At 34.9% G+C, this 21,965-nt stretch overlaps 1 protein-coding gene and 1 non-coding gene across 4 annotated transcripts; both read right to left on the bottom strand.

Annotated features, from left to right (window-relative positions):
• Positions 1–940: 940 nt before the first annotated feature.
• Positions 941–7,126, bottom strand: LOC141406712 (uncharacterized). Of its 3 annotated transcripts, none has more exons than XM_073992656.1 (3): positions 6,683–7,126; positions 6,441–6,568; positions 941–6,263 (listed from the first exon to the last, which is right to left on the bottom strand). In XM_073992656.1, the coding sequence occupies exons 2-3, from the start codon at positions 6,495–6,497 to the stop codon at positions 5,430–5,432; spliced, it is 891 nt and encodes a 296-aa protein (XP_073848757.1). In that variant the 5' UTR covers positions 6,498–6,568; positions 6,683–7,126; the 3' UTR covers positions 941–5,429. The 3 variants fall into 3 exon arrangements, with proteins under 3 accessions (XP_073848757.1, XP_073848756.1, XP_073848755.1); XM_073992655.1 differs by having other exon boundaries at positions 6,441–6,577; positions 6,683–7,104; XM_073992654.1 differs by having other exon boundaries at positions 6,441–7,126.
• A 14,399-nt stretch (positions 7,127–21,525) lies between these two features.
• Positions 21,526–21,632, bottom strand: LOC141387843 (U6 spliceosomal RNA). The gene has a single exon (XR_012408663.1). It is a non-coding gene; the product is annotated as a U6 spliceosomal RNA (small nuclear RNA).
• Between the last annotated feature and the right edge of the window lie 333 nt (positions 21,633–21,965).

Here is a 21,965-nt window from a genome sequence, read left to right as displayed (position 1 = left end):
TCAAGAAATTATTATATTAATTAAATTATTATCATTACAGTAATTGAAAAAATCATAAAATAAAAAAAATAAAATTAAATTATAATAACTATTAATTAATTAATTTTAAATTATACAGAAATTCATTCTTCATCACATTGAGACCCATTATTTTTTTATTTTTGTTTTTTAAGTTACATTTACTTATTTTTTTGTATATTTTTTATTTTGTTTTTCTTTCGTTCTTGTTCTTATTGTTTAGGGCTGGTATTGCTTTTTTATTGTTGTGTTTAAGTCCATATTTACATTAGACAATTTTCCACAATTACCGCAAGGAAAATTGCCTAATGTAAATATGTACTTAGTTTGTAACTAATTTCATTAACTGTTGGGAGGGTGCAGTTAGTTGCTGTTTTAACCTTATACATAAATGTGTAATAAATATTGAATACACATATTTATTATTTATAAAAAATTAGCAATACTTCAATGAAGTAAAAAAATTTGGAGAAAACGATTTCTTTGAAAATTCTTTGATATTTGTCTATATTTTAAATGGTATTCGAAAATTCCATTTGTAGAATTAGGGGTCGATTATGGATATCAACCCAACTCCAGTTGCGTTGCCAACAACAAATTTAATAATAGAAATGACCATTTTCGCATTGAAATTCATAATTTTTTAAAATTAAATTATTAGCTGAAGGTTCAAAACACTGATATTGAATGAATTTGATAAATATTTCTGTAGTTTCACATAGTTTAATTGTATGATTCTCTCTTTTGGCAACGCAACTACAATTGAGCTGTTATCCATAATCGACCCCCTTAGAAACACTTCAATTATGATTTTTGGAATTGAATTTGTAATGCAATAAATTTCATTTGAAATCCATTTTTTTACTTTTTAATATTATATATTTTTTAGTATTATTATAGTATTATTTTTAATATTTTTCCATTTGTATTTCAAAGTATCTTATTTTAATTTAATTCCATTTGAAATTTGACATACACATCTAATTTCAAAGTATTCCATTTTTATTAAGAATTGTTCCATTCAAATTAAAAATAAATTCTTAGCATTGGTTTTATTACATATTTTGAACTACAAATGGAACATTTCGAATTACAAATGAATTAATTCGAATTTTAAATGGATTGTAAAAAATTAAAAATGAAATTCCAAACTTGCATTTGTATTTCGAGTTACAAATGAAATACTTAAGACTACAACTGAAATTATAACGAATAACATCTGAAAAGCGAAATTATAAATTTATTTGAGAATAAAAAAAGTCTTCCAACAGAGTGTTCTAAATCAGAATATTTGGGAATTTGTTTTCAGAATGTATTTTGATAGCTCATTTTATTGTATACAAACACATTAGGTTGGGGGCGATTTGAACGCCTTATTGAGCCCTGATTGTACTGAGATTGTACTGAGCAAAAAAGTCCACTAGACTATATGTCTACGGTAAAATCGAGCCTGCCAATTTTGACTTGAAGTTTTTATCCACAAGGCAAATACTGCCTGAAGGAGCGTTTGCGTTGTACTAGAGAATTCTTAATTATTGTCTTGGCTACTATTTTTGTCTAAGTGGTGGATCGAAAATCTCAATGTTTTGGCTGTTATATGCCAAAATATCCAAAATACGTGGATAAAAAACTTCAAAATCGTGGTACAACCCCAGGAATAAGAATCGCGAGGGTCTCAATATCTTGTTTTTCTTTCCATACAAATCGCTCCGCCTTAATACGCATGCATATTATGTGGAGAATCTGATATACTATAAGCACAAACGTGTCACGCGTGTCCTGTTTGTTCGGTTTCAATCTCTTGAACGGAACACGCGTTCTACAAAATAATGACCCACTCAATCCAAAGTTCTTTGAGGAGGCAGGAGTTACAAGAATCGTGACGCAACACTCTCTCATACTTTTCTAGACCCTGCGAAAATTTCGAATTTCAGGTTGACCTACATATATTAGTCAATGCCGTAAACTATGCATCGTTCGGTTGAATTTTTGCTATTAAAAATATTGCACATAGTAATGGAATTGGAATGCTTAGAAGCACCAGAATTGCTTACCCGAACCATAAGGGACTTCTAAAAAAGACATAGATAAGATATGGAATCGTATATAAACCTAATATCTTTAAGACAAAAAAGTCTTTATACGTTTCTATTTTTGTCATTCTCTCATCATTAACAACATTCAATATTTTGTTTACGCTACTATCAAATTCTGAATCCAATCCAAATGATTATTCCTAACCTAAACCTACTTCGTGAAAGAGTAGGGAAAAATGTTGTTACAAATCCTCAAATTACCAAAATTGCCTAATTACCTCAATGAATTTGAATTTATCCCAACATATGGCATATGGCTAAATATTTCCTAATGTGTTAGAAAAAGTGAATAACTTCTGAAAAATGCCTTTGACATTTTATAAGCCATTGTAGTAGAAAATTTAATCGCCATTAATGCACTTCAAAATCTATTAATGTTTTGTTGTAAAAAAAAAATTAAGCAATTTATAATTTTAGTTATCTTGAAAAAGTAGACTTTATGATATCTCATTATCAATTTATGATTGACAAGGTTACACTGAAATAATGCTGTTTACCAATTATGGGCGTTTATTCGTGTGTATGTGTGCAAGCGGGTTTGATAAGAATCTTTAAATGCGTTCTAGGCTTCTGAATAGGGTTTTTCCTGTTAAAATTGGGGATCTTTTTGGGAGATTCATTAAAACCATCAAATCATTCCACAAAAGATGTTATGTTATGATCTACAAGTGGACGGTGTAACGCAAAAGAAAAATACTCAAATTAACTCCTAATGTCATCAAAATATCGACATTGTAGTTGCCGCTTAGATGGATACAGACAGGGATGGATGAATGACTTCAGACATGTTCTTTAAATATGAGGTTTTCTGTTTATGTCGATATAGGAGTCACAACCAGCATTTATTAAGAAATCTACATGTAATGCTATTGAAAAACAAATTTATTTATGATCTCTTTGAACAAAAAGCAAAAATGACACAGGAATGCACTGAAAAATAAAGGGATAGGGTAGAAAGAATAGCAACATAACACAGACTCACAAATTTTAATTGTGGTTATGCCAAATGATTCTCACCTGTCTACCTAAGCAAAAAATATTGAAGAAACGCATCACACAATTTTATAACTTTACAAAAAGGTCCATAAAAAGTTGGCACGAACGCGTCACACATGAATTGCCCGCATTCACACTTAACATCTTTGCAGCATAATTAATGTACGCTAAAACATTCATATATCCAACTGACACAAGTTTGTTTGAGGAAACAACGAAACATGGCGCAACACTCGATCATTTCTATTGTAGATTTTGCAGTTCCAGTCTTCCGATGGAAATTTTAGTCCTAGATGTTGTTAATTCGAAGTCTGAATAATTGCAATATGCAGAAGATTCGAACAGTAGCCACATTCAGTTAGGTGGAATTTAAATTTTTGTAGCTAAAAATCGTGCATTCGATTGAACTCTGATCTTTTAGAGACCCTTTCTTATACCAAAGAGCCCTAAAACTTTTAAAGAGAGACTTTAAATTGATCATTTTCAGTCTGTAATTTGGTGGCCTGGAATAAACTAATTTCGTCAATCCATGCTTATTATTGGATTAGATGCAGGATTGGCTTGGTTCAAGGATGAACACAGTGGACTTAAGGTCCCCGAATGAAGCGGTCACTGATTATAAGGTGACTGTACATTCTTTAAACCTAATCTAAGCCAATTCACTTCTAGGCCCCATAATATTTGACTTGATACCTATGGTCCTACTATGGATATGAGCTGGAAACGCTGAATAGATAATCTGAACAGATTTTTTGAACCGACATATTTCTAGACATCAAGGCGAACAATGCATATTTTTACAATGTAATATGTTCATAAAAGCGTTACCTATTTTTTAGACAATGCCTTGTATTCACTTGTGTGGTTTTCCTATGCGCATTACTCGTTAAATTTGTGCAATGTTTTCAAAGGTTTATTTCTACTGGAAAAACTAGTTGGTAATTAAATTTGAAATCTTTTCGGATTGTAATATGTGATCTTATAGTAGATCTTTGTTTGTCTTGGACAATATTACAGAAAACAAAGACTTACATTTTACTGGACTTTTAAAAAAATCCCCTCAAGTTGTCTTCTAACAAATAGCCATTTGAAAATATTCAATATATTTCCTATCAATAAAAGATTGTATTTCATATTTATCCATTGATATAGTGGCAAGAAATCTTCTTTCTGCAAGACAACTTCAAAAAGTCTTACTTTAAGAGGACATGAAGGACTTGTTAAAGTTAATTTATGGAAATAAATTGTTGAATTTCGTTTAGATGTAAAATACGAATCTAATTACTACCAAGCTACTGTTAGTGTAGAATATTTATATTTTATTGAAAACGGAAATGAATCAAATATTTTCCATAAACAGAAGTTTGATAGTAGTTCAAACGAATTTGAGTTCGAATCGTCTTAGTGAAACAGGCCATAAATGCTATGCCCCATTCGCAGATATTTTTGGAATATACCCAAAGGCAGCCTAGGGGAATAGTACAGATTTTAGCAATTTAAAATTTTCCCTGGCGAAAGTCAATGCTTTGTGAGATATGATCTTCCGAAGTTCTGTAAATAACTTTGATTGTATTTTAATGTTTTTTAAAATCCACTAAGATTTACTGTGGTTACCAGTGTGTTGTAGCTATTGAGATCCTGATTACAACAATACAATTTCTTAAGGTACATAAATCCATACTTTCTGAAATGTTTGCAGATTCTTATACCTCAAGATTATCTTCCTCAATTTAATCTACCTGGTGGTAAACATGACACAAGTATTCGCGTGGGATGCTTAACTGGACATTTTTTTTAAATTTTATCAAATTACAATAAGTATAAGGAAGGTGCAAAACTCGTCCAGATTCTTTAAGTTTTCGAAACTTGAAAGTTCCACGTAAAGCCCACCACTGCTTTACATTCCATAGCAATTTGACGTATGCCTCTAAACTAAATGTAAGTCACACTTTCCCAAAGAAATCTCACACATGTATGTGTAACTACGCAACAAAACAAATCTCCCAACAGTTTTACATTTCTTAGTGTAAAGAGTGTAATCATTTTTGGCTACAATAATCTTTATCATCATTACATGCTTCACATTATCATAAGCTTCTTGTTTAAGTACTAACTAACAAAAATATTAACTTCAAACTCAGTCAAAATAGGTAGCAGTATAATCGTGCATACCAGCCCTTAAACCTAAATACCACACACAATCAGACCTTTTATCGTCGCTCTCAATTTCATATATAGAGCGGAGAACAAACCGTCTCCCTCTTATATTGTTGACCCTTACAGCGGGTACTTACTGTCGTCAGCAACATAAACTTCCTCTTAGGTTTCATTGAAGGTCATTGCCTCATCGAATATATCCACCATGGCTTCCATACGTTCTTGATGTTCAAAGCGGGCAAAACGGCGTTGCCGTTTACGTTGCAGTAATTTTCCAGATGGTTTTATGCGCCCCAGTCTATGAAAACGTGTATCCTCTTCTTCGGTATCATATTCAGGCGCCGATACCGAATCTTCTTCATCTGTCTCCCAAAACTCTTTTAGGTTACGATGTATTTTGAAGATTTTTGTAGTACCCAAACGTTTACGTATGGTCCGTGACATGGACGCCACACCACGTTCGGGTTGCTCTTTCATTTTGGACGTTGCTGAGGCCGATGATGAATTACCATTGGAGGCTGTTATTGAGACAACATTAAATAGTTCTGCTAATTCGGCATCAGTACGTTGCTGCTCTTTTAGTTTCTTTTTGTACTTGGGTGCATAGTCAAGAATGTATAGAAGACTGTCGATACGTTGATCTGGTTCATCTATGGGACCATTAACAATCGACGATGATGATAGCAGGCTAGTATTGGTGGGTGTTGATGAAGTTGGCGTAGAGGGCGGGGCAGGTGGTAGATTTCCAACTGAGCCATTACAGTACACAGAACCTCCAACACCATTTTGGCAACCATTCGTCGTCGCAGATCCTGCACCTCCACCACCCCCATGCGACACTGTGTAACGGCGGCGAGGTCGCCGCCTCTTCACCAATGTCCACGAGTATCGCGAATGCGGATCATTGCTTAGCTCCAATTCCAATTCTGTGTGGGAGGGTGGCGTTGAACACAATTCCACATCGAATTCCTCATCCGATTTGGCCATTTCGATTGTCTGTTTTTGTTTTTTATTTTGTTTCGGTAGCACAAAATGATGACCCGGCCAAAGCACAAACAAAAATACACAAAAGAGAATTACAAAAAAGAATTATACACACATCTCTTTCAATGTCTACTACTATAGTGAATCTAACGGTCCTAACGTAAAAGATTATTGAATAATAGAACCTACCTGGAAAAGGTATTCTGCCTCGGAATATTTCTGGTCCGTTAATCTGTATTCCGACATCCTTAGAACATCAAGTTATTACGAGGTTTCAAAGCAAGTAAAAATCAGACTAGTTGATGATGATGAGAATTCTGTGTTTTCTGTGTTGTGATGAAGTTGTGTTTTATTCGAAAGACAGAAGAATGAAGGAAGGTAAAAAGATTCTGTGTTTTCCGACCGACACGAGAAAAATAAACAAAACTCACTCCTCTCTATTTTTTGTGTATTTTGCTTTTGCTCCCAATTCGTTCGGTTGATTAGTTGCTCTGTTATTGTATTCTTCTTCTTCTTTTCGCCTTTTCGCTTATTTTGTTATTGTGCTGTTGTTTTTGTTATTGCCGTTCCGTTCGTTGTTGATTCAACCTTTTTTTCTGTAATATGCCGTAAATGAGTTCTTCTAAAAATTTCGTAGAAAGAAAAACCATGCGAGAAAAGCCGTGAGATTGGAAAAAATATTTGTTTAGTTTTTTGGCTTTGTATTTTTATTGCTCAATAATAATATTGGATTGTTTCTTTTATTTTTGGCAAATATATTTATTTCCCTTCGTTTTTTTCGCGAATAAAATGCAAATACAAAATATTTATATTATTTTCAATCAATACTACAAAAATACACGTCTGAAGAGAGAACGAAGCCAGCAGACCACACTGAAGAGGTTTCTGAAAATAAACGGCGTTAAAAATTGAACGTTGGCATTGTAGCATTGTACCCATGAAAGTTTCACGCAATGCTATGTCGAAGGTCACACTAGAGTGGTTTCATTGAAAATTTAATTTTAAATAAAAGTTGACAGCACTGTTGTTATCCGTAGAACCATGGTATCATGGCATAAGAAAGAAGGTGATACAATAATTGCTCTGTTCCAGAACCTACAAGAAGCTACAACTTTTTACTACGATAACATTTTTTCCTTTATGTTATCGAAAAAAATAGTAAAAATTAGTAGATTCTTGCAGTACTGGAACAGACCAAATAGCAACCTATGTCTTCATTTGCTGTCAAAACATATTTTTAATCAAAAATAAATAACAAATATTTCGCTTCTATAAAAAATATCTGTGTACAACATCTTTGTTTAAGCTTCGCGAATAATATTGTTACGAATGTAACTGATAGGTTTAAGTTAGTTTAGTTTAATTTCCGTTAATTTAAAAATTTGAATTGTAACGTAAAGTTTTATTACGCAGTTACTTTATTTAAGCAACAACAACTACCATGTAGAACTCTCTTCATTATTCTGGATGTTACTTTACCTGTTATTAATGTGCGTTTGTTTTGTTTTGCAACAATCATGTATTTATTGTTTAGTTTGTTATACGGCGTTTATATTATAGTTTTTTGCAGGGTTAACCTTCTTTATGAGGATTTATTTGAAGTATACACAATGGAAATGGCATTTGAAACCCAGACCCACTGGGTTAACCCGGTTATATGTAAACGGCCTATTACTTCTTTATTTCTTGAATTTGTTTGTTGTTGTAATTACGTCACTCGTATTTCACCCATGTATGTATGTGAATGTGGTTGTTCGCTTATTGCGAATGTGCGTCTGTGTGTTCGTTGCACAGATTCGAGATGTTGCCATATGTGTTCTAGAGGACTCTAGAACAGGGAGATTTTGGGTATGAATATGAGATGCCGGCCAAACAGTGGGCAGTTGTGCATTTTATACCGAAGTGTAAACATCGACTAGTAAAGAAGTAAAGTAAAGCTGTGTACTTAGCTATAAAGGCCTGCGTACATAAGCTGCCTTGCCTGCTTACCTTGCTTACTTCTGATAAAAGAATAAAAAAGAAAAGGGCAACCCAGTTCGAAATTTCCTCGGCCTTCTTTATTCTTTTATTTTTATTATGTCAAAAATGAAGCAGGAAAGCAAGGCAATCAGGCAGAGCAGCTTATGTACGCAGGCCTTAACAGTCAGTTCCGAATAAGTGTAATAAAGTAAATAAAGCATTGTAGAACCGTAATCTAAAACGAACCCTGTTTTATTTGGTACGAATCGTATCGGGGAATAAAACAACGTCTACACGGAGATTAGTTAAACCTAATTCCGTAACAATATTTTAACGTTTTCTTCTAACTTTTGTGGATATTTCGCGCAAAAAAAAATTTGACAGCAAATGAAGTCTACAACCTAACGTCAATCCCACGGCAGCGGGTTCTTACGTACCGGATTGACCCGAAACCATAGTGTTTCGGCCAGCGGCTGCCAACCCAGCATCAAACCTATGCTTCAACGTAGGTTTCATGCTGCTACAACAACAACAACAGCCTAACGTCAACTATTGGATCACCTTGTTAAATTCGCCTTGCATGGCTGCCGACAAAAATCGATAAAATTAAAACGCAAATTTATGAATGAAAAATATTAATAAAAGTTGGCAACATTGTTGATATCGGTAGGTCTTAGCGACAACATTATTATGGTTGCTAACTTATCGACAAATTTCGTTAGTTATAAGCATTTTATTTAATTAATTCGAGTTGAGCTGTTTAGACCTAAAGGCCTGGGTACATAAGCTGCCTTGCCTGGTTGCCTTGATTTTCTGCTTCATTTCTGACATAATAAAAATAAAAGAATAAAGAAGGCCGAGCAAATTTCGAACTGGGTTGCCCTTTTCTTTTTTATTCTTTTATCAGAAGCAAGCAAGTTAAGCAGGCGAAGCCTGACATAACCATAACGCCATATCAATCAGCTGATTGGACGAAGCCTATGAAAATCAATGTATTCGATCAGTAGTGACATAACATAGCCATAAACTTATGAAACCAATTAGGTTTTGGTTTTCTATGGTTATGGCGTTATGGCTATGTAACGTCCAATTCTAGCTTAAAAATCGTTTGAACTTGTTTTTAGTTTTAACCCAGATATGCCGAGTGTACTACATGTAGTACAACTATTAGTCCGGTCAAAATAGACATTGAAATAGCAAAAATTCCCACAAAGCTGAATTTTGGTGGAGAGCTAGGGTTTGCCATTAGAAGCAACGTCCTAAAAGTCCCCATCGATCCCATGTGTGCAAAAAAAATTATTCGGGGTCAAAGGTCAAAATTTAAGGGTTTTTAGGTTTTCGGATTTATTTTTTGAAAACGGTTGATCGAATGAGAAAGTGACTAAAGTAAATATTGTAGACAGAAAAATTATCTACAAGTTTGACCCTTATACATTTTTTCTTAGAAGGAACCATTCTTGAGATATAGCTGTTCCAAAAACACATGATTTTTATGCACTTATAAGGGAAATATGCACATATTCAGACGAATTGGCTAAAATAAGCGAAGTAATCGGGTCTGTCCCCCCAAAAAATATATATTTTCTTGAAGAGCGAAATTATAGCTATCTTCTAAAAAAAAAATTCCAACAAAATCGGAGTGTGTTTAGTAGAGTTATTCAATGTTAGAGTCATTTTATGCAAAAATAGCCCATTTAACCCACATGTATAATCGAAAGCCCAAGGGGGACCGACCCCAACGAAAACTCTCCGATTTTTTTCACGTTTTGTCCGAAGGTAGGGTTTGTTGCGCTGATTACGGAAATGTATAATTTTCAACGGTTGCGGATCCGGTTCGCCGGTTATTAGACCCGAAGGGCCAAATTTAAAAACCGGGTTCGACCCGGTTCTACTGTACCGATTACTGCAAACTGGATATCGTTTGAAAGCTTACGGAAGTATCTAACATATAGTGTCGTTACTTTAACCGGTTCGCCTCATAATGTACTTACGCGGCTAATTTTTTATTTGACCTTTAGATCGAGATATCTCGAAAATGGTAAGTCTTTTTTAAGAATCAGAAAGACCAATCTTGTAGACAATTATTGAATCTACAACTTTCACTTTAGCCGGCTTTTGCTAAGTCTTACTGTTTTTGAGAAAAATTAAAAAAACTGAAAAATGCCTCCAAAAATGACCTTTGACCCCGAATAACTTGTTTTGCACACATGGGATCGAAGGGGACTTTTAGGACGTTGCTTCTAATGACCAACCCTAGCTCTCCACCAAAATTCAGCTTTGTGGGAATTTTTGCTATTTCCCCCTTATACGCATGTCTATTTTGACCGGACTATATTATTTGTAGGTTTCTGTGCTTATTTTACGTTAAATGTTCTAATAAACTTGATGGGGCGCTACAGAACATAACGGTGAACAAAGCGTACTTTGATAAGTTTTGTCTAATATAATTGCTAGTGCGTATTATTTATGATCAAAGATTTCAGTTTTGTGAAATTTGGAAAATTGTGAAGATACCACGCAATCGGTGCAAAAAAATATATGCATATTTTATTTTTGAGGGTTTTCTATGTTATTCTAATTTTAACAGTTGTAAAAATCAATACGTAGAACCTCCACAATTTGACAATCGCTCAAAAAAGACTAGTGTCGATTGGTGCAAAGAAATGTTGAAAACATTGCCTGATACAGGCATGTCACAGAAACCAATTCCGATCGAAAGTGGAATTGATTCCGTATTTAGCTTCTTCAGAAACCGAAAATTTTTTTCGGAATGAAACCACTTTTGGTTTCTCAAGTGGAATTGTAATTTTTTGGAAACATGACACTTTAAAACACTCCAAAAACTCTTAAAAATAAAAAAATGTTGTTTTATTAACAAAACCACATTTTAATTCATAATTGTTATCATTTTATTTTAAAAATTCGCAAATTTTCATTATTTCTCAATTGGCGAAATCAATTGTTAACAAAGTATTGCCACACAATTTTTTCATGAAAACCACTAAAAAATCTGGCATTACGAATGATAAAATAAAGCAAAGATAAAAAACAAAAATAACTCAAACAAGATATTTGTTCAGTGTTATGTTGAATATTTTGCGCCTCGATTACAGAAACAATATAAAAATTGAAATTTCAATAAAAATTAAATTTCTTTTCCCGCACACAAACATTCTTTAAACAGAATATTTTCACAATTCCCGCTTCCACAGTGTTTTCTAATCATATGTTTTTTTTTTTTTTTTTGGCTTTTAACTCCTTCTTCAACCCTTGGATCACACCGCTACCATAAAGCCAAATAAAATGGTGCAAAAAATATGGTAAAGATCCACGAATAAATATGTAGGCTGACTACTTTTGTTGTTTATCTTCCTTGTGCCAATTACCTCCTTCGTTGATAACTATTGTGAATGTTGATAAAAAAGTTAAGGCATATAGCCATATGACGTCAACATGCCCCTCTTCTGCGACGAGCATGTTTATTAAACCGGAGAAAAATCCTTATTATTCAAAATCAAGAGAAGCTTGATGGCATTATTATTGAACATTCGGGTTGTTTGTTGAATCCATATTTCCTCGTTTCAAAATCTTGTTTATCACTAATAAAGTTTTCATACTGCAACCAATTATCATTACTTCAGAGCTCAACATTTGCTTTATGCAGAAAATCCACCACGATGTTTAGACTGTCTAAGCCCTTGGATCTAACGAGCTCATCAACAGTGAAGTACTCGCTAAGCACAGGAAAGGACCTCCTCAGTTGTTCATGCTTCATACAATTGAATATTATATGGGAAGCTGTCTCCTCCACATCGCAAACTTCGCAAAGATTGTTATATACCACTTCCATTTTTGAAAGGGTGTCATTACAGAAGCAATGACCGCACAGTATTCTATTGATAAGCCTTTGCTTCTCTGAACTAAGTTTTGAATTTTTAAACCACGGTGTTCTGGATATGTCAAGAAAGATCTTATAGAAGTGGGAATTGCTATTTGCTGCTTCCTGCCTATATTGGATACCCCAGTCTTCCCAGATACTCTTTGCCACAGCATTAATAGCATCGCCGATTGGCCACTGTATTGATAACAAATTCCCTTCAGACCCTGCTGCTTTGGCTGCCCTATCAACTTTTTCATTGAACGTGATCTTTGAATGCCCCGGAATGTAATGTACCTCAACCAGTTCCATCGAGGAATCCACAATCTTCATAAAATTATCAATCATAAAATTTTTGTGTTTATTATTACTCAATGCCTGCAACCCACTCAAACTGTCTGTGAGTATAGCCAATTTTTTTATATTGTTAGCTTCACCAAAAAGCACAGCTTGCCAACAAGCTAGTATTTCTGCTGACATCGAGCAAAATCTCTTAGAAACATAAAATGATTTGGTGGTGTCAGAGTCTACGTGATAAAGCGCTGCCCCAGTAACATCTCCTATCACTGAACCATCAGTGAAGAATATATCATATCCTCTCTCTCTTAAACTATTGACTTTCTCATTACATAATGAAGTTATTATGTTTTGATTCGCTACTGTTTTTTTGTCAGCAGTCCCTTCAAAAAAATCACCATACGTTTTTAATTTGTTTGTACTAAAGCCCATTACGCTTGTAACCGCCACATCCAAAAAAATATTATGATACTTCTTCCATACTAGAGCACAGCTGGTGTTCAGATTATCGTTTTCTTTCAGCAAATCAACTATAGGTAAGTTATAAGTAGACATCGGATTTTGCATATTTGCATATTTTTTAATATTAAAGATACGAAGATTCTGATTGGACCAAAATTCGTTTCAAAGAAATCTAAATTCAATGGCAGGGTCATATTTCGTATTTATTTTGCATATTTGCATATTTTGCATATGCACAAAATATGCAAAAAAATATGCAAAATATGCAAAATATGCAAAAAATATGCAAAATATGCCAAAAATATGCAAAATATGCAAAAAATATGCAGAATATGCAAAAAATATGCAAAATATGCAAACAGATTTTGGCCGAAAATCGTCATAAAAGTCGTAAAATTGTCATTTAAAGTTGGAAAAACCATCAAAAAATACATAACAGTGTTCTAAACTAAGACTGTTGACCGTATAAAGTCGATTTTTTCAGCAGATTATTATGTTATTGATACCATTTACGACAGTGTGGTGTAGGGTATAAAATTATGGTGTCGTAATACCATTTGTTTGTTATTAAACTATGTAAAAATATAAAATTTGATAAAATATCAATATTTTCTTTTTTGTAGCATCTTAATTTAATTTGTAGCATTGGGCTGGTTTTAACTCAAAGGACGAAATCGATCTCGGTTTTTTTTTTGCCGGGGAGCCGCCTAAACCTATTAGTATTGTTAAATTTTAAGATTGCCAAAGTTTGAACACAATTCGAATATGTTAAAACGTGGTACTGGGGCCTCGAAGTTATGAAAATCTATTTTTTCCTATTTGGCGATTTCGACGGCCCATATATGTGGAACGGTTAAAGCTACTTGCCCGTATTACGCATTTAATTAAAAGCAATTCTGTTCTTAACATTTCTTGCTGAACAACGAAGTACATAAGTGTTACTGAATTCGAGATAATAAACCCAATGTCCCGAAAAAGGCCTTAGGGCAAAAATGGAGTCTATTTAAAAAAACTCTTTTCTTCCTATATTATAAAATTTTTGCGAATGAAAACGAATATATTTTACTTTTTTTTAAATATTAATTTTAATTCATTTCTCGTTGGAGTTGAGCTTAATGACCGATGATGTTTACAAGTGAAAAAGGAAAGCCGAAGATTCGAACACCCGTTGAAATTATAAAATGTTGCTTACACGGGAGATATCTGTGAACTCATAGATAGCTACGTGTTGAAATTACGGGCATTAAGGGATTGACATAATGTGGTTTTGGAGCCATCTGGGTAGAGATGACAACTTAGTGATGAACTCGACTCCTTGCTATGTCGCCCTCAATTTTCAAGTTATTTACCATCCTATACCCCTCCTGGTAATTGACGTTCTGTGGTCATGTTGCATTATCTTTTTCAAGAAATTCGGAGTTAAAGTTTAATCTCTTGAACAACAATTAAGTCTCACTTATAATTATGACTGGTAAACCTTTTTCTAGGAATTTCGGCAGTTGATTTTTGTAAGTTTGGATCGATTATTTCTGGAGAAATTTCTATCTTTGCTTTGTTAAGATTTTTGTCGTCTTTTGAATCTTTACGGTGTTTTGCACTATCAGATCAAACAATGCCAGACCAATAAGTTCAGGACTAAGGTACCACATATGATTTATCATTTTGTTATTTCCTTTATCTGATATTGGCTTGTGAATGCCTTTCGTATTAAGTAAATCTTCAATGCGGGTTAGGTCTTGTTTTGGACCTAAAAATATTTCTGAATATCGTTTTCACTATTTTTTGTATTAAACTTAATCTATTGTCTCTATTTCTTTTTAACCTATTGATAATGTTTACCCAATATATCCTATATTATATCTATATAAACATTATCTTGTTCATTATACGTTTTGTAAAATCAATAACCCAAACTCTCACTTCTAACACTCAGTTGTTGTCGTGTGGGATACTAAATAAATAAAATAGAAAAAACATTCTGGGGGCGTCCAGTCTCGAACGAATTAAACGCTAGGTGCTTCTACGGTCTCTTGTTCTTGGGAAGTGGGCTGGGCAGTAGTTTTGAAACACTCTCGCCTACTTCGAACTTGGATTTGTCAATCGCAAACTATTCTTATAGAAATCGCTTGAATATGTTTGGTTGATGTCCGGATGTGCTTCCAAACTTGCAGTCAAAAATCCCTCTCAACAATTTTTCTAACAAGTTTGTACAGTGGTACAGAAGCTCTCGACCTAATATCTGCTCGAGCTGGTGAGACCCCATTATTCTAGGCAACTGTACACTGCTAGTTCCTGTTTCTCCCAGCTACTTTCAGTTTCAGGAACGCCTAGGTGTTGTTCTTTACCTCCATGTGATACCAGAACAGCAACCCGTTTTTTCTTCCCTGTTTTGAGAATATCTGGTAATAGTTTTCCATGCCAGTGCACACAAATAGCCTCGTTCCTTGAAGCTGTTGGGTTTATTTTTCACGGTTTATTCTCCGCTGTTCACGGATAAAGCTTCTAGAGATCTTATATTTGTAGGGATCCTCTCCGATAGCTTCTACTGTAGCCATAATGATACTAGTAACGTTCCTATATACCTTACAGGGGTCCAGCACCAATGACAATTGCATAGTTACGATTTTCTTGAAGCCAAGCTTGATTGTTTTCGGGACAGATGGTTCTTCAGATTCTACGATACGTTTGGCATCAAAACAAGACCTAGACCTCATTGAAAATGTATTGAAATATGAAAACATTGACACACAAATTTCAGAAAAAGGAAATAACAACATAATTAATAATCTGTGGTATCTTAGTCCTGAACTTGCTGACCTGGCATTGTTTGATCCAACGGTGCAAAACGCCGTAAAGAGTCAAAAGGCGACAAAAATCTTATCAAAGCAAAGATTAAAATTTCTTCAGAAATATTCGATCCAAACTTCCAAAAGAGCAACTGCCGAAAATCCTAGGAAAAGGTCTGGCATAATTCTTGTTGTTCAAGAGATTAAACATTAGCTCCGAATTTTCAGGAGGCGCAAAGGATGGTAAACAACTTGAAAGTTGCGAACTACATAGCAGAGCGTTCTTCAAATAGTCAGCTGTACCCAGATAGCTCCAAAACCACATGATGTCTGACTCTCGAATAAATTTAATTTAGAACAAAATGCAAAAATTGATAAAAATGAAGAAAATATTTTTTAATAGTCTCCATTTTCGCACAAAGGCGTACCTAGTCACGTTTTTCGGGACATTGGCTTTATTATCTCGAATTCTGTAACACCTATTTAGTATTAGATTTATTATATATGTATACTTATATTTTGTTGTTCAGCAATAAATGTTAAGAACAGAGTGGCCTTTAATTTAATGCTTAATATGGACAAAAAGCTTTAACCATTCCAGAGAAATGGGTCGCCGAAATCGCTAAAGAGCCAAAAAATCGAGATTTCCATAATGCCGAGGCCCCAGTTGCACATGTTAACATATTCCAATTGTACTCAAACTTTGGAAGTCTTAAAATCTGACCAAAACTAAAAACTTTATGCGGTTGCCGCCCTAAAAAATCCGACATCGATTTGTTCCCTTTGAACAATAACCAGCCCAACGCTACAAATTATAACAAAGAAAACAATGAATTTTACATAGAACGTTTGATATTTTATTAAATTTTATATTTTTGCATAGTTTAAGAATAAAAAAATTGTATTGCAATACCATACTTTTATACCCTACACCACACTGTCGTAAGAGGTCTCGATAACACAATAATCTGCTAAAAAATCGACGTTAAACGGCCAACTATCTTAATTTAGAACACTTTGAAGATTTTTGACGATTTTTCTAACATTAATTGACAATTTTACGACTTTTGTGACGATTTTCGGCCAAAAACTGTTTGCATATTTTGCATATTTTTTTGCATATTCTGCATATTTTTTGCATATTTTGCATATTTTTTGCATATTTTGCATATTTTTGCATATTTTGCATATTTTTTGCATATTTTGCATATTTTTTGCATATTTTGCATATTTTTTGGCATATTTTTTGCATATTTTTTGCATATTTTTTGCATATTTTTTGCATGTTTTTGATATGACCCCAAATATCGAAAAATTGACCCCTAAAACGACTAGATCCAAAATTTGAGTACAATCAGATGAGAAATAAAAAACATGCAAAAATCCGATGTCTAGTTATAAGCAACGCTTTTAACAAGCTCTTTAGCAGTCGCCAATTCAAACCTGTGCCTAGGTGGCAACTCAGCCGATAAATTATAAATCATAGGTATGGGGGTAGATCTGATAAGACCTAGCGCCTTCCGCAAGTTATCATTTACACATGTTTTAAGTTTACGCTCTGACTCCTTTGTTAAATTGGAGAGACAGGCTGCCCCGTACTCCAACTTGGATCTTACAAATGTTTTATAAAAATGAATTGCTCTGAACCACTTTTCACGGCAGCTGATGTTTCATCTACATGAACTTTCGCGGACCCACTTGAGGTAATATGCACTCCCAGATACTTGATTTTATTAGTCTGTCTTAAAATGCCGCCGTCTATTGCTAAAGCTAGACTTCTTGGTCTTCTACTAAAGTGTATTACATGTACTTTATTCATGTTGAAATGTAACTTCAGATCCCCACATTTAACCTTAAACTCAATAATCTTGTCCCGCAGTAAATCTTTGGCGTCTTCAAAGCTCCTACCACAACATAAGATGAAGAAGTCATCGGCGAACTGAAACAGGTTACAATTTTCCGTACTCATCTGATGCAAACTAGCTGTATAAATATTAAATAACACCGGACTCAAACCACTACCCTGAGGGATACCATTCCGAATACCAATACTCTTACCTCCCAGCATTAATGTTCTGTTCTCCATTCCATGATAAAGCCATTTTATAATATGGGTGTTAAAGCCAAATCCAAAAAGTGTCAGTGCAAGTTTCCCTATGTCAGTATTGTCGAAAGCTTTTTCAATATCAATACAAGCCCCGAGAACAATATTACCCGCATTTCGATTCAATTCAATTGCGTTTACAAGATCGTTTATACAGTTTGAGGTTGACTTGCCTGGACAAAATGCATATGACCTTTTTGGAATGATCTGTTTTTCCTCGATGAACTTTTGCATTAAAACTTTAAGAACCCCCTCCAGAATCTTTTGTCCCGTGCACATTAATGCAACTGGCCTGTAGTTTTTCACATCCGCTAAATCCTTTCCTTTCTTCGGTACCGGTGCTATCCTAATTTTCCGCCAATCCTCTGGAAACCTTCCATCCATCCATACCTGCTGCAAAAGGTTAAAATACTTGTTTCTTGCTTGAGGATCTAGTTTGCCTATCATTGCATACGATATTGAATCAGGTCCAGGAGCCGATTCCGGATTTCTTGCCGCCAAAACTTTCTCCATCTCCGTCACCTCTAATACTGGCTTGACGTCAGTGATATTCCCAAAGCATATAGACGTTGGTTCTGTTCCTGCTAAAGTCGAATTAACTACATGATTCAAAAATTCCTCATTTTGTTCCTCGTTCCATGTATTATTAACCGACTTGACTTTCTGATACTTTTTCAGATTTCTCATCCTCTTCCACATCTCCTTATTCGGTACTTCCTCCGACAATTGGTTTTGAAAATCTCTGAAGTTCTTATTTTTTAGCCTGGCAATCTGCCTGTAAAGCTTTTTTTCCAATGCCGCCAGTTTGAGTATATCCTCCCATTTTCTGGTTGACTCGTACAATCGCCTTTGAACTGTTCTTTTGTTATAAAGTCGCTGTATATTCTCATTCCACCAGGCCTTAGGAACGTATTTATTGTTGCTATTCAATACCACTGTATTTTCCTTTCGAGCAGTTTGGAATGCATCACGAACTTCATCTAAGCTTTCCCCTATTTTAAGACTTTCAATCTGCTTAAACATCTTTTTCTTTAACAAAACCTTAGTGTTTTGTAAAGGTACACAATCCCCTTCGATTTCAATCGTAATCGGCATATGGTTGCTATTGGTGATTTTCACGTCACCAACTTTCAATTCACCCTAAATTGCGCACTGTTGATAAAAGTCAAGTCTATTGCCGAACTAGTGTTCTCGTTTAGAATAAATGTGGGCTCCCCTGAGTTGCAACAGATAAAGTGATTCTTGTCCACTAGCCTTTTCAACATTTCTCCTTGTGCATCAGAATGAGAATTCCCCCAGTCCACAATTTTCGCATTAAAATCCCCCACGAGCAAGGTTGGTAAGCTAAGGCTAGAAATCTTCTTAAACAATGTCTCAGTTATATTCTTGAACTTTTGACTATTCGTATTAGGCGGTATATAAACAACTACTAGATTGATGTTCGATTTCAAGTTTTGCGTAGTAATTCCTATAATATCATCCTCATTATCAAACTTAAGTAAAGAAAGCTTGAGGCCACGTTTCACGTAGACCCCTACACCACCATAACCATCACTTCTACCCTTACCGTAGAAGTTATAGTTACAGATGTTTGTTGATGTCGCATTCCTGACCCATGTTTCGGTCAGCAATGCCACATCAAAACTGCCATTCTCCAGATGAAGTTCAAGCAAATCCTTGTTATGCTTTTTGTTAATGCTCTGAACATTATATTGCAAAATTCTTAACATATTTAAAAAATTTTATAAAAAAAAACAAAGAAAAATAAGCGAACACTATATTATCTCCTGTATTATGCTTCTACTTCCTTCTGCCTCCTTATGACTTGATTTTACTAGTGAAACTTCGATATTTAAAACCTCCTGCGCTAACTTGGTTTTTAACTGACTGAGCAACATGTTTTCCTCCTCGTTCAAACTACCCTTCTCTTCTTCCGCCAATAGTTCCTTGACACTATTATTCAATGAACTAAGTAGATCTTCAACATGATTGATTTTGACATTAGCGCTTCTTAAAGCGCAACCACGAGGAGCCACATAAGTTTCCCCCTCATTTAGAACTTGCCTGTACTCTTCCATGTTCCTCCTGGCCTTCTCTTGCTCCCTCTCTCTATTGATGTTTTTCCTTACGACTTTCGAGTACGGATTCCTGACAAACATCCATCTCATGGATTCTTCCGTGTTATTCACCACATTTCTATCATTCGAGGGCTTAACAATCTCCGACCTTTTGGAACCTCTTGCAGGAAGAACAGGAAATTCCTTGTCCATTTGCTCTTCAAGAATTGAACACCGATTTGAAAAATACTGACCATATCTGTCACGTACTTCTGTTCTTGTTAGATTTTCTATTGTCATCATACGTTTTATCTGGTATTCAACCTCTCTCGCTGGACATCTCTTGTCCCAGGGCTTATGGCTACCTCTACAATTTGGACACTCTGCTGGCATAACACATTGCTCACTTCTATCATGAGGCTTAAAACATAAATCACATAGTTGCGTCCTTTGTTTGCAGTGATCTGCATAGTGATTGAATCGGAAACACTTATAGCACTGTCCGAAGGAAACAAAATGTTTGACATCTTTTTTGGTATAGTTGTAAAATTTAACTTCTTTGGGTATTTCAGAACCTTTAAAGAAGATTTTTATCCTTTGTGCTGGGATTGCTCTATCCCCCTCTTTTCGCATTACCCGTATGATTTTAAAAAACTTCACGTCTGATTGAATTACATTCATCAGTTCCTCTTCGGATATATCCGTGGGAACTCCAAAAATCACTCCTATCTTCGAGACTAGATGAGAGAAAATCTTGGGTTGATACCCCTCCTTTTCCAACTCTGTATTACTAGCAAAAATATTAGCTAAATTACCACTCCTAAATAAGACCTTAGCTCGGCCAAAGCCCACCTTCCTAATATCCAAGACACCCTGGCATTTAAGTCTATCGACTAATCTTGATAAGTTAACCACGTTAATACTTGTGCGGTCAGCACCTTCTGTTTGGATTTTATCCACATACACTATAAATGGTCCTTTATGATCTTCTTCGTAGGCACAGTCTTTAAATTCAGAAACATTCTTCTTACCTGAGGAAGCCCCTTCATTGCTTACGTTTTGTCCTGGGCTATTATTATAGGTGGCGTCTTCCCTTAGGGTGGTGGTTTCTTGCGAGTCAGCAATATCCATGTTGGCTGTATTTTGATTAACCTCCTCAGTTGCAGCTTCGTTAGCATTGGTTTCCTCTTGCTTTTTGTTTTGTTTTTCTGCCATATCATTTAGCCTCTGCTTCTTGTCATCTTGTTTAACTCCACTACGGCTTCTATCTCTTCTTGCCGTCTCTCTAGATTCCTTATTTCCTCTCGCCGCTCTTTCTCTCAACGGCCAAGGTGGAGGTGGTGGCTTTGTCCCTCCCTCCATCTCACCGGTTCATGGGTAAACTATTGCCGTCTCTTTCTTTGGCTTCTTTTTGCCCGTACACCAGTTACAACTTTAGCTCTGTTCCTTTACGTGCAAGAATCTTCAAGTTTTTACCACTTTTTACTCGAAAAGCGTTCCTTTACTTCAGACACCATACAATTCATATGGGAGCAGTTTACAACTTTTGCTACTTTTGCCGGTTTTACCACTTTCAAAAGTAAAGGAACAGACCAACTAATACCAATATAAAGATGATCCAAACTAACGGTACTAGGATCCCGCTAGAATTTCTGGAATTTTTCCACTAACTTTTGTTAATATGGATGAAGATGAATTTTATGATGATGCAATGCACGTTATATGATTTTTGAAAAATGTGGAACGCTTCACGATTTTGCGTGTCATCCTTGCGCAGGGGCCATGCTAATCTTCTCTGTATCGTTCCAATTTTAGTATATGTTCTGCCGAAGCAAGAACAATCATATGTTTTTATTTTGTTTCTTTTGATTCCTCTAATGTTGCCATATTTATACTAAATAATACGATTTTCGAAATTCGCCAAATCGATCGAAATCTGATAAAGCTAAAACAAAAACGATCGAAATGAAATTACGGAAGTGAAACCATTCCGATCGGAATCTGTGACATTCCCGTATATATGCATATGCAAAATGCATTAATATATTTGTTGTTTTTACCAATTTTCATATGAGATATTTCCATTGATAAGCAAATCAATCACATAGAGGTGAAGACGCGAAGCAAAGCAAAGGGAAACTCTAAAACCGTGCCTCCAATAAACAAAAAAAT

This window comes from Musca autumnalis, unplaced genomic scaffold (genome assembly GCF_047663935.1).
Source record: "Musca autumnalis isolate F117 unplaced genomic scaffold, ASM4766393v1 scaffold_5, whole genome shotgun sequence".
In the NCBI taxonomy this organism is placed as follows: domain Eukaryota; kingdom Metazoa; phylum Arthropoda; class Insecta; order Diptera; family Muscidae; genus Musca; species Musca autumnalis.
Note: the sequence above shows the minus strand (reverse complement) of the source record. Positions and strands in the feature narration are given on the sequence as shown.

Excerpts from the sequence above, each read along its gene's own strand:
- LOC141406712 (XM_073992654.1), bottom strand. The coding sequence starts at position 6,497 with ATGTCGGAATACAGATTAACGGACCAGAAATATTCCGAGGCAGAATAC. Across the intron at positions 6,264-6,440 it reads AGGCAGAATACCTTTTCCAG|ACAATCGAAATGGCCAAATC; the intron begins GTAGGTTCTATT and ends AAACAAAAACAG.